The sequence below is a fragment of the Poecile atricapillus genome, chromosome W (assembly GCF_030490865.1).
Source record: "Poecile atricapillus isolate bPoeAtr1 chromosome W, bPoeAtr1.hap1, whole genome shotgun sequence".
Lineage (NCBI taxonomy): Eukaryota > Metazoa > Chordata > Aves > Passeriformes > Paridae > Poecile > Poecile atricapillus.
The window spans coordinates 25,551,292-25,571,266 of NC_081288.1; the positions used below are offsets into that span (position 1 = coordinate 25,551,292).

At 40.8% G+C, this 19,975-nt stretch overlaps 1 protein-coding gene across 1 annotated transcript in view; it reads right to left on the minus strand.

The window, feature by feature from the left end:
• LOC131591577 (myosin-9) overlaps positions 1–19,975 on the minus strand; it is a 70,257-nt gene that overhangs the window by 23,900 nt on the left and 26,382 nt on the right. Inside the window, exons 4-13 of the mRNA XM_058862401.1 lie at positions 15,147–15,174; positions 14,320–14,413; positions 9,256–9,348; positions 8,494–8,557; positions 7,883–7,981; positions 6,861–7,004; positions 3,828–3,923; positions 2,676–2,794; positions 1,447–1,599; positions 94–267 (exon numbers count right to left, since the gene is read on the minus strand). Coding sequence (XP_058718384.1) covers positions 94–267; positions 1,447–1,599; positions 2,676–2,794; positions 3,828–3,923; positions 6,861–7,004; positions 7,883–7,981; positions 8,494–8,557; positions 9,256–9,348; positions 14,320–14,413; positions 15,147–15,174 — 1,064 coding nt within the window. The remainder of the gene's footprint in view (positions 1–93; positions 268–1,446; positions 1,600–2,675; positions 2,795–3,827; positions 3,924–6,860; positions 7,005–7,882; positions 7,982–8,493; positions 8,558–9,255; positions 9,349–14,319; positions 14,414–15,146; positions 15,175–19,975) is intronic.

The window sequence follows — 19,975 nt, forward strand, 5'->3', positions numbered from 1 at the left end:
AGGGCCAGTTTCCAATACAGGGGCAGAGATGGTGTCCTCAATGACAAAATCAGTGCAGCTCTTTCCTGCTTGATGGTAAAACAACAAACTTACCGGCTTCTCTATGAGGTCAATGCAGGGCTGCAGGTCCAGGCCAAAGTCAATGAAATTCCACTCTATGCCCTCCCTCTGGTACTCCTCTTGCTCCAGAATGAACATGGTGTGGTTAAAGAGCTGCTGCAACTTTTCATTTGTGTAGTTAATACACAGTTGCTCAAAGGAGTTCAGCTAGTGAAGAAAAAGGTAGAAAGATGTTTGAGCAATTGGTTGTGAAGACACACCTAGCATTCTCTTAGCACAAAAGATCTTATCTGTGGCTCAGGAATCTAAGCTAGACTGGGGCAGACAGTCCACTGTCAATAACCCCTTTGGATATGAACTGCCTGTTCTGTCACGTGCCACTGCACACTGCTGCAATCCCTAGGGAAGTTCATACACATTGGTTCTCAGACTTTGCAAAAGAACGTTTAGCTGTAAACAGCAGAAGAGTTACTGCAGCTACTTAACCCAGGACAAGAAAGGACTCTGGTTTTCTCACAAATGCAGAGCCAGCAAGTCCTTTTCATAGGAAGAAGAAGCAACAGAAGCCTGAAGACAAATTCCTAAAAGTGTGTCGACTGGAAAGTCCCTTTTTAATGCTTATATAAAATCAGAGCAAGGAAAGTGAGGGGAAATTTTTTCAAAATTCTCGGATTTCTTCCAACAGTAAGGATACGGTTAATAATTCACAGTGCATTTTTACATTTGACCACACAATGTCAAAGCTTCTAAAGGAAGTCCTGCTCTAATACCTCCATATTTAATAATTCCTAACTAAGTTATTTCTTCTCCTCTTCTTTCCATGAGATCCAGCAACCATGAAGCCAAAGGTATACCAATAAGAGGGGGAAGGAAACAAAAATACCCCCCAAAACCCAACCAACAAATGAAAAAAAAGCCCAAAGCAACCCCAACTTTTCTGTGTCTCAGTTTTCTATTTCGTGAATAAATTGGTCCAATTCATTTTGCAGCTGTTCATGAGCTAGACCCACTGTAACATAACACAGGTTGACAGGAGCTGCCTTGCTGGGATAATGGCAGGATACTTCTATTTTGATGGCAGTCTGTGGCTGCTTCAGATAATAATGCAAACCACATCCTAAAGTTATTTTATAGAATCCCATAACATTTGGCCTAAGAGTTTAGTGTCATCTAGAGAAAGAGTTCACATTTCCCCTCTGTCCCATTTTCCCCACAGCTTTCCTTCAGCTCTTCCTCTCCTACATTTATCTTGCACGAGACTTGATACCGATTCCCCTTTTTGTGGGCTTCCCATCCTTTCCAAGAGTGTGTTATTTTCCAGTTGTAAAGCTATTTCCTTCTGCGGTCTTTGCTCCATTTTAAACTATGCTGAGTGCACCTCCTTACCTCAAAAATCTCAAAGCCAGCAATGTCAAGGATTCCAATGAAGGATGCACCTTGTCTCTTGGTCTTATCCAAAGCCTTGTTGATGCGCATAACCAGCCACCGGAACATCCGTTCATAAGTGGCTTTGGCCAGTGCTTCAATGGCAAAATCAGCCTAAACAGCAAACGGATAAACAGCAAAAGTTGCATTACAAACCAAAGAAAGGCACAGATTACACTGTTTCGGGATCTAGCAGCACAACTGTAGTCTGACATGTTTCCCTCCACGGGGAAATTAATTGAACAAGGCTTATTTCAGTTTATTCCAAATGAAAAGTAGAGCATAGTGATATTCCATATACAAGAGCAAAGAATTTGTCTCTAAATTAGTGTGTCAAAACCAAATTTCAGGATCCTGACTGCTGGAGGAAACAAGAGCTGGTATTAAAGACAGAAAAACTACGCCCAGTCATTTCTAAAGACTGTAGTAACATGGAGTATTTCATAGGCCAACGGGGGAAATGAATTTAAATTCTTCAGTAACTTTGGATTTATGAAGCGCAATCCCTCCCTGCCACTACCCTACCCGTGCTTGACACGAACACTATGTGTAGTAAGAGATTAAACATCAAAAGGGATAGGCAAGATGGAAAGGCAACCTATGACTTTTTCCAGACTTCAGTGTCTTACCAATCCTTTCCATGTTAGAGGGCCATGTTTCTTTATTCAGAGGATAATGCTGTGTTCAGGAAGAAGCCAGGCAATGAGTAAGCACAGGGGGGGCTTGCTCCATTCAAGCAGGCCATGAGCTCCTAGGTCAGGTTTCATTTACAGCACAGCCAGCCAAGAGTGTTACAAATTTTCCAATCAATTCCAAGGGTGAGCAGCAAATTCTATCTTAGTAGCTGACCTACTCAAAAATAGTGCTTTCTGTATTGCACCAGCTTGAAAATGTCACCCTTGCATACCACATTGAAATAACTCTCCAGAGACACCCAGTCACCAAAATTAGGGAATTTGTGTTTTCTTTCGTTTTCTTCAGAAAAAGTGCTAAGGGACAGGGTGAGTTCTATCTTTATACAGATTACATGAGCAAGCAATATATTATGGTACAATGTTCAAGTGTGCTTGCCATACGCTGCAATCATAAAGATGGTCAGTAAACACTATAGAAACCTCTGATATATTCATTAGCTGTGCAGCAGTAAGATTAGAGAGCAAAGTACTCATTCATTTTTTGAGAATGCCTACCTGCTCTTTGGTCTGAGCTTTCTGCACATAATCTCGTCCAACTTTGATGCGAGGAGTCAGGATACCTCTAGTGAAATCTGTCACGTTGATACCCAAAAGGTGAGACACCTTCTGAGCAGCTAAAGATGGTAAGAAGAAACAAAAAGATTCATATTATTCTGTTTTTCTCACAGAAAGCAAGATAAAAAGAAAAACATTCCAACAACTGTCTTTAGAAAAGTCAGGAAACAGCTTACAAAAAAACATTAACTAAAGAACGGGTTGCTGAGACAAAATACCTTGCTAACAACAAAAAAAAGAAACAACTCCAAAACAACCTTCTTGCAACCCATACTACAGTTTACAGAGTTTCTCCAGAAGCCACTAGAGTACATTTGAATTAATAGTCTCATACTACTAAATTGTAACACAGAAGGGATTTCTTAATCAAGCTAATTGCTCTGTCTTCATCTACTGACAAGTTTTTGAGTCAACTCTGTATTTCAGATTCAAGATCCAAAACCCAAACAGTTCACTCTCCTCCTTAAAATGACATTTAGAGCATATCTTAAATAATAACGGGCAAAAAACCTACTTAGTGATAAATTAGCAACATTTGCACTCCAGCAGTACATCTACAATGAAGGTCTAAGAGTTAAGTCTTCCAACAAATAGTCTTCTATCATGTGAAACATGGCACTATTTATACATTCAACAATGGGTAGTGCAGTTAAAGTATGTACACATGCTTTTACACCCACCATAAAACTATCACCACCTTACTCTTACAGCTACCAGAATAGCAAAGGCAGCAAAGAACATTCCTTAAAATCTGATAATATAGGTTTGAAGGAGCAATACTGTAGCTCGTTTAAAACACACACTCCACATATTCCAGTAATCCTTTTCATCTGTTCATCACGTGTACTTCCTGCCTAGCCCTGACACAAGAACAGTGCCACATTCCTGCCCGTGGGTGGCTGCAAACACACGCCTGGCAGAACACTCTGTATTTATATGGAACACGCCAGCTCCTCTGACAAATAATTCACCCTGTGGAAAAACAGGACTCCAGCATTCCATACATACTGCAATACATTCTCCCTCTTGCATGAACTTCCTGTGGGCTTTTTTGCTGCACTTTTCTTTGGTGTGGGGGACCAGATTGGTTACCTGTATTGTCTGGCATAGAGGCTTGGTCTGTATTACGCTCCTTCTTGAAGACGATGTTGCCAAGTTGAAGAACACCTGAGATAACCTTCAGCAGACCTTTTAAAATAGTAACAATAATAACAGCTTAGTATCAGACATCACCAAAAGCCTTGATATGACCCAGTTATCTTTTCTAAAATGGTTAAGAGACCCATCTCAACATCCCAAAAATCCTTCTGAAATTTAGGAAAAAAACACCACAGGCCATTCCTCTAAATTACTCCCATCCAGGACAAAGGACTTGCCTTGTCATTCCTTTGCAAGACTCCACAGCCTAGAAATTTACCCATTCTCAACATCTCTATTAAACAGTCAGAGACAGGACTGAGGGTTAAGTGCCATCTACAACATCTGTGTTTTAATAAAACACTTTTTCTCTGCATGAGGGTCAAAACTCATGCAATAAATTTGATACTCAATTTTTCTCAACAGTTATTGCTGAACAGAAGAGAGAGACAGTTAAGGAGTACAACCCAATTAAAGATTTTGTTTCTTTAACCCTGTAACACTTTCAGTTCCCTGACCAAGATCTGTAATCCTTATAAACATTATAATGTATAGAAGGCAGCAGGATGTTGGCGAAAGTGCCTGTACTGTAACTATTACTAATTATATGCTGAAGCACCCCACCCCACTGCTAACGATGTATTCATACTCTTCAAATGATGCACATCAAGAAAGCCAAACCATCAGATGCCAAGACAGGGAAGATGGTGTCAATTCAATTTTCACCATGTATAAATCAAAGCTCATTGCATAATAGCTTCCAGTTGCCTTGAGCAAAGTAAACTGCCAGTCACTTGAAGGGGATCTTGTAACAAAGATATTTTTTGTCCCCAATTTCTATTTGTTTATACTGACTTTGGCTGGGGTAGAATTTTCTTCACAGTAGCTGTTATGGGGCTTTGTTCTGGATTTGTGCTGGAAACAAGTCTTCATAACACAGGGATGTTTTAGTTACTGCTAAGCAGTGCTTAGACAAAGTCAAAGCCTTTTCTGCCTCTCCCCACCAGTGAGAAGGTTGGGGGTGCGTAAGATGGGAAAGGACAGAGCCAAGACAGCTGACCCCAACTGACCCAAGGGATATTCCATACCACATGTCATCATGCTCAGCATACAAAGCTGAGAGAAGAAGGGAGTATGTTGGGAGTGATAATGTTTGTCTTCCCAAGTCACTGTGTGACGGTGCTCCGCTTTCCTGGGAATGGCCAAACACCTGCCTGCCCCTGGGAAGTAGTGAATGAATTCCTCATATGGCTGTGCTTCACTTACATGTGCAGCTTTTGCTATACCTGGTACACTGTCTATTTTGATCCATGGGTTTTCTCACTTTTACTATCTTAATTCTCTCTCCCATCCTACTGGGCAGGAGTGAATGAGCAGCTGTGTAGGGCTTAGTTGCCAACTGGAGTTAAACCACAACACTATCACAAAAAGATTTGTTTAAAGAAAACATCCTTTTGATAAGAGAGTGAACAAAAGCTCCATATATGCTACACTAGGAGTAACAGAAAAGAAATATATGTTTGTGACTGTCTCACTCTGCTCTGCACTGGTGCAGCCTCACCTCAAGTCCTAGGCGCAGTTTTCAGTTTTGGGTGCCACAATATCAGAAAGATATAAAGCTACGAGGGAGTGTTCAAAGGATGGCTATGAAAACGGTGATAGGTCTAGAGAAAGACATAGGAGGAGTGACTGAGGTCACTCGGTTGTTCAGCCTGGAGGAGACTGAAGGGGGACTTCACAGCAGCCTACAGCTTCCTCACAAGGGAAAAGTGGAGGGCCAGGCACCCATCTCTCTGGTGACCAATGAGAGGATCCAAGGGCACAGCATTAAGGTGTATCAGGGGAGGGTTAGGCTGGATCTTGGAAAAAAGGGCACTGGAACAGGCTCCGCAGCAAGTGTAAAACATTAAAGCTATTTTTGCTGTAGTGCCTGAAACTAGTAACTCATCTACATGACAGCAGAGACATATCCTGGAGCATACATTAAAAACAACTCAAAAAACTGAGCATAGCAAGACACCCTGACTATGAATCAGGCTACCATTTCTTTTATTTGGTTTAAACAAATTTCTCTTCACCTCCATACAGAAGTTTCAGCCTCATATGATTCAGGATATCAAGAAATGTATTAAACTGTCATTAACAACAGCATGGATTTTAACAGCTGGACTGTAAAGAGCAGAAGGCACAGGTGAATAAATGTCCCCTTACAGCCACAAGAACTGTAGCCTCCAGCAGAGGAGGTGGTGACCTCAAACCACAACAGGTGCTTGCTTCCTTCAGTGTAGAGAGTAACAGTCCTAGCTTTAGAAAACCATATACATTTCAAAAGTGAGACTTTGCAGAACACTGATTCCCAACCAGTGAGGCAGATCATGAATGAGAGAGCAGAGCTCTGGTGAATACATATCACTGCGCTTTGTGCTGGCTGCACGCAATTCTATTTTCACTGTCATGCTACTGTGCTCCCAGAATCAGACAATATTAATTTCTGATCAGCAGTTCAGTGTTAAGCTGGAAAGAAAGGCAATATGACCAGCCCATTCTAAAAAGGACTAATCCAGCAGTGGCTGGATCACATACTTTAGAGCCACTGCTAAAGGATAGTGGGAGCACACAAGCCATGCATTGCGTAAGAGAATTCTTATATCTTGGATGTGTTTTTCATGAACTGAGTATAAAGCCTCAGACTGGGAACAAAAACAGTAAGCAGAGCATGTTTTTATTAGCTGCTTTCTCTAAAGTTAACTGTATAACCTGAAACTGTGCAGATAAATCCTGAGGTGGGTCACTCCAAAGCCACTAAATTTTGTTACTTGAACACTGTTCACTCTGGGCAGGGGGAGCAGAAATAGACACAAGCAAAACAAAACCAACAAAATCCCTAAACAACAAGCTAACAAATCAAACCAAAACAATGAAAGAACATCAGCACAAAAAAGCTTGAGGCATGGCCTGTTCCACCTTTTATTTCCTGCATATTCATACCTATCTGCTCTTCATCTGGGATGCCCATGATCTTCATTGCCTCCATGGTCTCCTGAAACATGTCTTTGTCTTGCTGACCTGGGATCGTGACATGCCCATTGGAAAGGAAGCGGTACTTGTTGTAAGGCTCCAGCAGCAGATCATCTTAGGAAAGAATTGAGAAAGAAATTGCTATGGATTTTCTTTTTTAACTGACGACAAGTTATCACTAATATCAAATTTCTGACTTGCATACACTACCAGCTCGTGGATGAATCTAGGATTAAGCCCAGTTTTACTTCAGGCTGAACATTTTAAGTATTTTAGATAAACACAAAGTTTTTCTGTATTATTTCTTGCCATTCCTTCCTCTGGACTACTCCACCAAGGCAGTGGCACTCATCATTAGGTCCTAAACCGGTAAAAAGCAGGGATTAACTTGAAAGTAAATTTGCCTTTAATTTCAGATACCTTATTTGTTTCAAGTCAGATGAAAGTTAACACATTAACTCTTGAAACAGTAGCAGCTATGACAAAGTACTCTCTTTGTGTCATTCCTACAATGTGTCAATCCGATCCAATCACAGCTCTTGCACAACACAGACCCAGATTACCAGGCAGAAATACTAAAACAAGGTGTGCTGGGATCCCAGACTGCTAGAGCTGCTTAGAGGCTTGCAGACTTGCTCCACTCAGTTATAGGTTGTGCTTCACAGCAGGACCATTCCTGCACCAGAATGGTTTACATCCTGCAAGACTAGACTAAACACAGGACAGTGATTTAGATAAGGAAGGGCGTAGAGTCATTGTTGGCAGGGAGACAAGTGCAGGAAGGAACCAGAGAAGCAAGTTTTCAGGAACTGAAACGTGCAGGGGGAGGGCAGATGGATGTATGAGTGCATGAAAGAAGTGGTGGAGAGCTGACCATATCCAAAAGGTAGAGAAGAAGGAACTGTGAAGGAACAGGTCCTTGTCTACAAGTGTTCTGAACCCTCTGTTGTTGTAGTTACGGGATTCCCTCATTACAACACAATCATACTTACTCTTCAAATGCTCCCCTGCCCCAGAAAGCAGGTAGTAAAAGATGTGGAAGGTTCTCTCCTCTTTGGCCTGGCGAATTGCACGTGACTTCTCCAGCAGATCTTCAGAGAGTCAAGGCACATGACAGGACATATAAATCCCTTCCTATTCTGTGGCAGGAGAAAAAACTACCAGATGTTCTTCTCATACCAATTGTCAGGGGTATTGACTTAGCAATCATTATCAGTCAACAACCCATTGAGCTTCTGGTCTCAGCCTCAGTCTCTGAATGATGACCATGGTAAGAGACAAAAAAATAGTGGCCATCAATCCCCACTTGCCTTGGACAGAAGCAAGAATGACTTAGGAAATTCTACACCCCAAACTCATATTGGTGCAGTTTATGCTTGCATTTCATCTCTTACGATTAGAATTCATTCATTCAGAAAAGATCTGCCCCATGATCACAAAATACTGTTGAGGAAACAGGAGACTGCAACAGTGATCTTGATAGCAGAAATTTAGAGTGCTTCCAACTGCCTTCCCAACCTAAGTCAGCTGTGAAGAGACTGCTAGGTACCATTCCTGACACCTCTGGAGCCTCGAACCTTTCAAGGGGTTATAGAAAGGATACAGGTCTCAATATTGGCTCCAACAATGTAGCCGTTGACATCAAAGTTGATTCTGATAAATTTGCCCTAAGAGGAAGACAATAGCATTAAAATTAGTATTATTTGTGTATGGTAACAACAGTACTAACAACAGATGCAAACCTTCTCTTTTTAATCCAGGAAAGGAAACTCCAAACAGGTCAGGCAGGTTTTAGGCAAAGCCTAAGGTTAGCCAATAGGCAATGCCTGCTGATCACAACAGCAACTGAACAAAAAAAGACACCAAGCACTTCCAGATACTTCTGTCATTGTGACAACCTACAACTCACACTTGCTATGCTTCAACCTAGATTTCCCACAACCTGGGTCCTTTCAATTTCACCTTCAATTTTACCTTCACAGTTGAACTTCCTTCAGTGTTAGCATCAACCATTTTCATTTTTCTCCACCTTCCCCACCTGCATCTCTGATGTTGTCCAGTGCTCTCTAGAGCAAGCAAAATAAGGACGACTATTTGCTCTCTAGGATAAAACTAACTATAATGATTACAACAAAAATCAGCACAGATGATCCTGGCACAGGGTCTGGTTTCTTCATTCTAGAGACCTAAAAGATATATTCTGGATAATTCACTGAATGGAATTAATTTCCCAGATTAATTTAAAGGAAATCACTCAATTACTCTATCCCTGATAGCAATTCACCCAAAAGCAGAAAACTCTGGAAAGTGTAAAATACACTTTTGATGCACGTTTTGAATACACTCATGACATAATAATACTCACAAATCTTGAGGAGTTGTCATTCTTTACTGTCTTGGCATTTCCAAAGGCCTCCAGGATGGGATTAGCCTGGAGCAACTGTCTCTCCAGTTCTCCCTAGAGAGAAATCCAAAATTAATAAAGTAGGTAGTGGCTCACTGCATTAACCTTGGGTCAAACCAGTGCTGCAGTTTCAATTCACACTAGTTTGGCATCTGTTGCAGAGAAGCCATATTAAACCTTAGGAGATGATCACTTAAACCTTCAAAGGAGACTCATTAGTTATCTGGGTTAAACAGAAACATTCATAAATAAGCCTTATTCCCTTACTCCCAGTGTGTCTTTCTGTTAGCAAGAAGCCCTTCAAAGTCACTTGGCTGTAACATCCTTCAGAATTCCCAGGGACAAAGTGAAAATCATACCACCATCCAAGACCAGGCCCTCATTCCAGAAGTGTACTGCCACTAAGGTTGGAAGAGTGAGGTAAATCCTATCTTGCTACTTAAAGACAGCTCTGAAAACTGCACACTGCTACTAAGATTAATAAGTTAGTCTGAAAAGGTCTAATGTTTTATAAAAACCAAACACAAAAAGCTTGCACTTTCCTAAGAGTCTACATCTTACAAAGTACAAACAAGCAAAAATCTCCTTTGTAAGGAGGAACACACAAAAAAGAGAATTAGTGGTATCCCACAAACTGCATGATTGCTTGCATTCTGCTGCCATATTCACACACTCCTCCCCTCAAGGAACACAAAATGCTGGAATTCTAGAAAAAGAAATTCAGAACTTTTATCTCTGCCCAGTACTAGACCATTGCAGCATATACACCTTTCCCTGCAGGCTCATGTATCCCTAGCTCTTTTGAAAAATTACTTGTCCTCTGTGCTAAAAGCATGGAGTTCTCTATATTTCAAGATCAACTAGAAAGCTTCTGGAGACACAAAATTACAGTTTAGATTAATGTTTCTCTTTTTAGCAGTTATCAGTAAGTACTCAAGACTGCCTGTGCATAACAGATGGAAATGAAGTTTGATTTGTGAGAACTGGAATTTATGGGGAAACTATTTCAGACTACTTCTAAAGGAAAATTGTTCCCATTTGTTCTCAAAGACAGATTAGTTCTTACACAGTGTCTCTAAAAATACAGGCAATAAAAAAGAGGGGAAGATATATGAGAAACTGTACAATGAACTGCAAGTCTTTATTTTTTACTTCCACGATCACATCACTTCACGCTTGCAAAGCGCAAAGGCTGAACAAGACCCCCAAGCCCTGGTGGAACTGCACATACACAGAAGGAGCAGCTGCTGCAAACACCTTCATTCACTGTCAAGTAGATGCAACAAGGGGCTTAGCCCTGGTAAGGGAACCTGAGCTGGGACATCACCTGTCTCACAACAGACCCAGCACCCACTACGAGGAAAAAAAACCTTGAAACTAGGGGTCAGTCCTTGAAACTCTGTGATAGTCACATTTCCCCTCGTGTTCTACCACATGTACTGAAGTTGGAATGTTCTTCCCTCACACCATTCTTCTTCCCCATCTTGCAGTGCAGTCCTAGGCCTCTGTTTCTAACTGCAATTTTTTACTATTCAAGTGAGAGATGACAGTAACACAGCACTTAAACCCAACTATGGAACAAGGAGGGAAGAGAAATCAGGCTTTGACATCAAATCTATTTTAATTATGTGGCTAAAAATAAAACTGAGACCATACTAAGCTAGACAAAGACTGGAAGTTTATGCAAGTCCACATACAATAGACCCTACTGTTACTTAGTACCTCAGGAACTAAAGTGTCTTTAGTTTCAAGTAGGTGTTGGTAAATTGTAGTTTAGAAGTGATTAGGTCTCTTGAAACACCAAGGAAGCAATATGCATAGAGAATGCCAGCTTGGCCTCACAGCAATATGAAGTTCTGGGGAAAGGAAAATGCTGAAGAGTTGGTCAAATCACTGAGCTCTCCCGATTTGCCTCAGCATCATAATATCACAGTGGGAAAATCTGAATTCTCAGCATGCCACAGTAACAGCATTAGACTAAGTGTCTGCAATTACTGTACCCATTCCTCACTGCATGCTGTCTTTGTCAAAAAGGCAATTCCATTATGTTTAAAAATTTTTTTAGTTTTTGGGTAGAGTCTGTTGGGGTTTTTTACCTTATATTTTGATGGTCACCTTTCACTGATGGAAGACACTTCATTATTTTTATACAATGGGTAATTTTGCAAAATCAAACCCTTACAAGACAGAGCTGTTTATCACAAGCTTTCTAAAAATCTTAAGGTTCCTATAATTAAAATGCTGCCAATCTCCTGGCACCTGTAATTGCCATTCCTTAACCTGAAACAAATTTATTTAACACTTGGCATGCACTTGAAGTATGTGCAATATTCCTCGTGAAAACAGAAGCAGAAAAAGCTACTGGGTCTGTTAGTCTGTGGTTGGCAGTTCCCAACACTCTTGAGCATGCTCTCTTTCTACTGCTCTGAAATCACACCAATTTACAGCAACTAAAATCCTTGATATCTACCTTGTTCTCTGAAGTTTTTTGCATCTCATGCACTTTTTGAAATGTTTTCTAAGCAAGATAGAAGTTTTTCCAGCTATTTATTCTTGAAGAAATGCATCCAGAAATCACATCTACCTTTAACAGCATGCAATTTTTAAAAAATTATGGGGGAGGCTGTTTGCGTTGTTTGTTTGGTTTGTTGGAGTTTGTTGTTTTGTTTTTTGCACTTTGGGGATTTGCTTTTGTATTCTTCTCTGCAGTCATGTGAGAGATTACCAAATAACTAAATCCCAACACCAGTTGGCGGATGGGGGAAGGAGAAAGATCATTTTTAACCGAAGTTTTGTTACAAATATTTAAATATTAGCTACTATTACCCACAAATTTCCAGTTAGATGCAAACACACATCTTGAAAAATCATTACATGATTTAAGAAGACAGTAGAGAAGCTGAAATTAAATATGGGAAAACAGTGATTTCAGCTTCCATAAATAGAAGTTTCAACAAATGAAAAAAAAATGTTTCTATAATTAGATTTTGAACACCCCTCAAAAGGAGCCTTAGTGTGCTCAGAAGTCACACCATGCAGTAAGAAGCTTATTTAGCTGAATATACTAAAACACTGGGAATGGTGGAATGCATCACTACCTCCAAAACAAGTGAGATAGAGTTAAATATGTTTAATAAAACTGATTTTGCCCTGATACGTGGAAAAACTCCAGTTTACATCCAAAAGTTCATAGTAAAGAAAGTACCGCTACTTTCTATAATATCCTTTGTTAAGATCTGAGTCTAAAGACAAAATTCTTTCATGACCACCATACCTGAGATCCTCAAAAAATTAAACATATTCATCTTCATAAACTCTTATATTCTGATTCCAAGTTTGCTCTGTAAAGAAGTGTTGCAGAGAGCACTCACTGCTGATTAACAAAGGCCTCAGCTATAAATCCCCTCTGGTAAGGTCAGTTTAGCCACAAAACGTGGGCAGCAGGACTTTTTGAAAAAATCAAAACTTAGGAAAAAAAATTAAATATCAAACTTGAGCAAATCACCAACCAGTCCAACTTAGGACTGTTTTATTCTCCTAAGCAGACTGCCTGTCCTGCTTTGGCGGTTCAAATTTTACTAATGGACAAGCAGTGGAAGAATACTTAACTCAACCCCATGATTCTATTTTCCACGCTTAAAAAAAAAGAAAAAGGGAGCATGTTTCTAAATACAGCTACTGACAGACCATGGAAAAAGCCTTCATATGTCTGAAATTTTGGCACATCCAACTTTTTTTTTGGTAGAATTCCAGAAGTTAGTTACTACTATGTGCATGCACACATACAGTGTGCCTGAATGCAGAAATGCCTTTTTATTTATACACTCTACATGCATTAGATATGCCTACACATTAAACTACTATTGGAAAACTTGTGTAGAGATGCAGTAGACACACCTGGCACTTGGCTTTCATTAATGAACATTTCCAATGTGTTCAGATCCGGCTAACAAGCCCACAGTCCTCAAACACCCTGGTTAAACACTTAACTACATCAATCTTACTAGGAACACCACACACACTATATGCTTAAGATTCCAGGAAAGCCTTGTCTGGTCCTATTGCCCTGGAGAAATACTTCTAAAATGGTATGTATCTGGGAAAATCCTGCAAGAAAAACCTTAAAAGCAAACTAGTATTGAGCACAATTCACAAGTATTCTTGATATCACTACAGTCTTCAACTGAACATCCTTACAAAAAGATTACTGTGCACCACACAAAAAAAAAATAAAAATTGTGAATTGTCTATGGATTTGCTTTAGCTGCAGAAAGTGATATTGGTGTGGAGTGAAAAGCTGCTCAAAAAAATCACACAATGGGACAGAAAATGCATTCCTGGTGCAGAACGTGCAGTAAACGTGCAGCTCACCTACGAGGATACAACTGAAGAATTCGGCAATAGTCCATCGGGGGAGAGGGAGGGGGAAAAAAATATAAGTGAGACATCTTTCAAGTCCTCCCACCATCATCACCACCCTCCTCTCACGTGCTGCTAACAGCTGGCTGTTTTCCCCCCTTTTAATGATTTCCTACCATTTCTAAGTTTTCAGCCGATGTCGACTAGCCTATCAATGTATTCTCCCGTTTTGAGACAGAAAATGTAATGGCCAGACCTAATCTATAATAGTACAGAAGAAATGAGAATTCCTCCACAGAAGGATCAGTTTTAAACTCTCTAGACTGGTTAAAAGAAATACATCCATGTGAAAAACATGAGTACAGGTGATGCATTTATAGCAGCTCTTGGCCCATGCACTTGCCCACAAATCCAAGGGGTTGTGGATGAGTTTACGCCCACTGTAGATCCACCGAATTCAAAGGAGTTATGACTTTGAACAGTGTTCCCTGACTTGCAATTTTTGACAGACTTACTGTTTCATAGTTCACTGACCACCTCAATCCCCTGACAGATGTTAACATCTAAGCTTCTGCTGAGCAATATGTCTTTTACCAATATCAGCCAGTATATATTTAGTATCCAAAGTCAGCAAAGAAATAAAGCATCATTAAACCTAGGTCTTACCTGGTCTTTTTTAGACTTATGCGAGGAAGCAACATGAGCCAGATACTGAATGACCTTCTTGGTGTTCTCTGTTTTACCAGCTCCAGATTCACCTCTAGAAAGAAAAATCTGCAGGTTATCCACAAACAAGATGTAAGGCGACATTATCATATTTCTAATCCCAAAAGGGCTACCAACATCCTTAACTGCATTCTGGCCATTGCAGCACCTCCCTTAAAACCAAGGGAAAAAAGCTGGGCTGCAACTGGACTGCAACATGGAAGGCAATAAAGAACTACACTTTCTAGTCACTTGGATACAAAGACTGTCAAGTGGCTGAGGAATAGCTTGGAGGCTGCTGTAGAGGTTGGGGTGAAAGGTAATGAAGTAAATCTTTCAAACAGAACTGTCCTGACAGCAAGAAGAAACATATCAATTCCTTAAGCATGGCTGAGGGCCAATCAATTTTACTGTGTCTAGAAGACAAACTGCTGCATCAAGAGTATCTGTTACTCTATCAGCCTCATCAGTATGCATGTACTTAAATGTAACAGCTGCATCAAATCTGAAGGATCACTCCAAGCCTTTTCCATTGACAAAGCTGTATTTCTTTAGTAGTTTGAGCACAGGGGCTGTTTCAAATCCACCCTTCCCCCATTTATTAGAAATATTATTTTGAAGAAGGAATTACATATTGGAGGAACTGTACTGGGACTTTCCTTGACTCTCCATTTTTACCTAATTCTGTAATTCCACTACCAGCATTTAACATTAAGAGACTCCTTCCACCAAGAACGTAAAAACACAAACTTTGACATGCAGACAAACTGACAATTGGAAATACTCACGTGCAAAGGATGGACTGATCCTCTCGATCTAGAAAAAATTTTAAAAGAGTAGTCAGACTAGAACTCTGAAAGTAAATTTCTCTGACAGAATGAAATTAATACCAAAGACACCAGGAACTAGTAAACACTGACAACTATCTTCAGAAACAAAGCCAAGTAACCCCTTCTCTGGCAAGACACCCACGTCCTACTGTATGCCAAAGTATAATGGCACCACAGCAATTTAGTTTTCTTCATCCAGAAGGAATATAATTTGCATTACAATTTTTCTACAAACACTAGAGAAGTCTCCTAGTGAATGATACTTTACCACACAGCTACAGTGTGATGTGCATCTACTTGTTCTTCAGCCCCTATTACAGTAGGCCCATACTGAATTACAGAAGTTATCAGCAGAACAGTGAAAATTGAAGAGGTAGGGGAAAAGTGGGACAGCAACTGTTACAAATCCCAAAGTGTCTAAGATTCACATCAAATAGATGCTTTCAGACTAAAACAAACACTGGAGGCTCGGTGACAAAATATTTGTTGCTTATTTTGCATAGACTGGACCCATAAACTAAAAACACTGTGCAGCAGCCTACATCCTATACAGCTGATTGTTTGAGGCACCATCCCCTATTGCATTAACACAGCAGTTAGTAACAATAGAAACCTTTTCTTTTCCATGTTGACATACCAGCAGACATACTAATGCCTGTGTTCAATTCCCAGCTGTGGATATCTTTCCAGTTACAGAACTTAATTCATGCAGCCCATTCACCACTATCTTCTCCCACATCTTTAATCTCCTGTCAGCATTCACCTATGATTCCGCTTCATTATGTACAGTCCTGACCAGTCCTTCCACCACACCTTCATCCCACAAGCTCCTGCACACACTCCACCGATTCTGCCCTGCTTCACTTTCATCCCTGCACCCCACCCTGTGCCCACCTACCCCCAACCCATGTTCCATACCATTCCTTCACATCACCAAGAATGAGCTGGGAGCACTAGGAAGACTGGAGAGTGTCTGTGTCTACACCAGAACAGCCTCAGTAGCTGTTCATCACAGCCTCAGTGTAGTCATCACAGAGACAGTGAAACATGGAAGAGGTGGGCACAGCAAGCCACTGACTGATAGCCCACAAGAGCCACTGGGGCACTCAGAACACACTCTGCCACCAAACTCAAAATCCCCATTAGGCTGGGTTTTTTATTTGGTTTGATATTAGGTGTGTGTTTGTTTTTAAATCAAGACCAGAGGGACTCCCAGATTATTCAGTCTGAGAAGCTCAGTAACACAGCAGCAGTTACGATTTCATTCAGACATTGCCACTTTCCTTTTTCTACACATTGCACTGGACTAACATCTACCCTCTAAAGAGAGAGAAAGAAAGCCTCAAACATCCATGACAGTATGCAATTCACTGGATCTCTCCTAATTTTTTTTTCAGTAATTAGTGACCGCCAACAGTATGTTTATGTGACTATCTCCACATTTTAGCTACTGGTTCTTTCTATTCTTTCTCCCCATAGCTTAGAGAAACCAAGCACACTCAGTATTCTTCCCACCAGACAGTACTTAGATGATATAATTAAGTCACCATTCAAGCTGTTTTGTGCAAGATAAAGAGACTGAGCTGTAATTAGGGAAGGCTTTCTAGTCTGATAGATTTCAAGTACCTGAAATCCCTTTCTGTACCCTTAAAAACTGCTGCTGCAAGCGCATTTAGCATTTCAGTACTAATGTCATGAATGCCACATTCATCATGAAAAATCTCCCGTACACTCAGTTTGCACATATTTATGTGAAATAAGGAAAGCTGGCAAACCTAACAGGTTTGAGATTCCATCTTAAAATATTCTGAAGCCAATAATGGAAGCATAAGGTTCACATGCTACATATACGCAGCTCCTGCTCTTAAGCGTCTTTACTGGAAACTGATTGTATGTAGATGAGCACAAAAAACGAGAGGAAAACAATCTGCTTTTTTACTGTTGAGACTCAGAATATTACCTGTCATTACCCTGCTAATACTGTTCTCAGAAAGAGCTGATCAGCCCCAAGGCTGGAAGAAGGAAAGCAGAAGAAAATCACCACTCAAACAGTTTTAGACCAGCCAATTCTTAAGCCTTCAAAACTAGATACTGCAGCTTTACTTAAATTGCATATTCATTTTTTCAAGTGCTGAATTTATTCACTGCCTTTGAGATACACACTCCTTTTGCTGAAGGCCAGGCCAAGAGTAGATGTTAGCCAGCTCCAAAGACCTCACACATTCAGGTTCCCAGTGGGTCAAGGACTCAGCAGGCACATGCCAGCCCTCTGCATGACTGGGCACTTTGAGGGTGGATCAGGGGAATAACTAATGACTCATTTATGGATTGCCTAAGGAAATGTATTCTTCGGTAGTACAACACCTGAGTACAATTCTGCACCACAAAGCAGGTATGTGAAAGGACAAGACTGTGCCTCTGAATAACATCTGACTTTCAAAAGCTTGAATAAAAACAAACAGTTCACTTGTCCAAAAGAGGTTATGCTCAAATTCAGGTACTAGAGAGGCTCTTCTAAGAAGTTATCTGAGAGAAATAAAAAAAAAATTAAAAAGATAACTCTAAATAAGGAGCTCCTTATTGCTGCTAACCAGCCCTGATCCTGGAATTATGAGGTGGGGCTTCTCAAACAGGCAGTGGAGCCCCAGGCACTTGAATAGCACCTGCCTTCCCATTTCCATCCTAGAGATGATCCAGCAAAAAGAATACCAGTAAGCAGACAGATAAACTGACTGCCCAACAGAAAAAGAGATGATCAACATCAGACAATAACACCAAGCAGCTCTTTGGCACTGAATACTTCTCGATCCTGCCAAGTTTTCTCATACTTGATTGAGAAGTTCTCTCCAGCCTTTTTCCAGTAAGGCAAGGTAGCCACAGCACCCTGGATTGACCTTAAGGAGTCTCAAAGGGGCAAGGCACAGGATTTTCCCCCACCTTAACACAAAGCAAGGTATTGAAAGGTGGCCAGGCAGGAAAAGTCACAGACGGTGTTCGAAATCCTCTTGGCATGAAGCTTTCCTCCCCCAACATACTTTTCTGGTGGCCCACTGCAGCTGCCTTAGTCACCTCTGCTTTAAGTCAGCAGGAACGTACCTGCGAGTGCAGGCAAGTCTCCGGGAGCACGCAGACACTGCCATAAAAGGCAACATTCCTGTTTGCAATCCGGGGGAAATTCTTTCCCAGGACTGCAAAGCAGCAGTCATTGGGATAGCTGGAATTCTTCTAATTGTGTATAGACAGACAACTCAAATAATGTGTTGAGCAACAGGAAACTGGAGCCACCAAAGGGGCAGAGAGCTAACACATCCAACGCATAGCTCGTAGATACTCTTCAAATTAAGAACAGTTTCAAATGCCAATATCCGTTCTCCATATGATACTAACTTGTGCTATCATGAATCAGAATTCAGTTGTCCAGGCAAGAGGCCACCTCCACACACCCCCCCCCCCCCTTTTTTTTTTCAAAGCATCATTCAACATGGGCGTACTGTGCTACTTCAGTCAGCACTTGCCTTTACTTCATTGTCAGTTGTGCAAGCAACCTACTCAGCAAAAGAGAATGTGCTGGGTACCATAAACTCAGTTGCTTATAATAACACAATCAAGAAACGCCTGATTAAAAGAAATCTGCACCTGCTTTTCAATCCTGAACAGAGTCACTTATTAAAAACAATCCAGAATAACAACTCATTAGTTAATTATAGCAACAGTTCTGTATTTCAAACCAGCTGACAAGGAAAGCTTTTTATCTGGGCTCTTCTTCAGCTCTCATCACCATAGTATTCAAGTGATCACAAGACACAGCAGCCTCAAACATCCAGAAATTCAGGAAGTAAAATATCCTTCAAATTTAAACTATACAGCAGTATGGTATAATAAGATCAGTAGATTAATTTTACTATGTAAAAAAAAAACATAATATGTAACTTATTCTTGACTTCCTTTAGTCTAAGAATAAAACACTGCATTTAGACTGCTGACTGCTTCAGCTTACATTAAAAACTTCAACCAAAATTTATTTTCACAAAAAGAGACATCTTTGTACATAGAAAGTACTCAACCAAATATACTACTGCAAAACAACAGATGTGAATGAATGCTGAACTGCTGTGGTCAAATATATTGGCATAATTGATAAATTAATACAGCTCCAAAGTCTCGAATTTTGTTTTCAAATGTTTTGGGATGAGAGAAGAAAAAGGCTAGGAAGGCTAGAAGAGAATGTGCAATTTAAGCTCTACATCTGAGTTGCAGAACATCCTACCAGGCCTTTATCACCCACTTCCTCTGCATGAGTGACTCTCGTTTCAAGCCTGTTCATCTCCATAAAAGGAGAAGTAATATAGCATTCACACAATGGTGACATCACCTCTGCAGCTAAGAGGAAGTGGAGCTGAAAGGCAAAGGCTCGGCTTGCAGTCCCCTGCCTATAGCTGACTCACTAAGGCTAAAAGCTTAACCATAGCTCAGGGTACCACCCACCTCCTAACCACGGGCGTCTGGCAGGCCGGAGCAGCCCAGCCCCTCCGCGTTCCCGTTACTGCGCTGCTCCCCAGCACCCGCTGCACGCCTGCAGCCCAACCTGGGCTGGGCTGGCCAAGATACAGAGCTGACCTAAAGCAAGAATTACTCTTAAATGCATCTAAGTGCTTCGACCACTCAGTAGTTTCAGCTCTTTACTGCCTCCTCAAACTTCTCTTCCAATATCAACGTAATTTTTACATCCTATGCCGTGTCCTTTCCTCAGGGCTCTTAACACAGGAGGAGCTGCAGGGACCTGACAC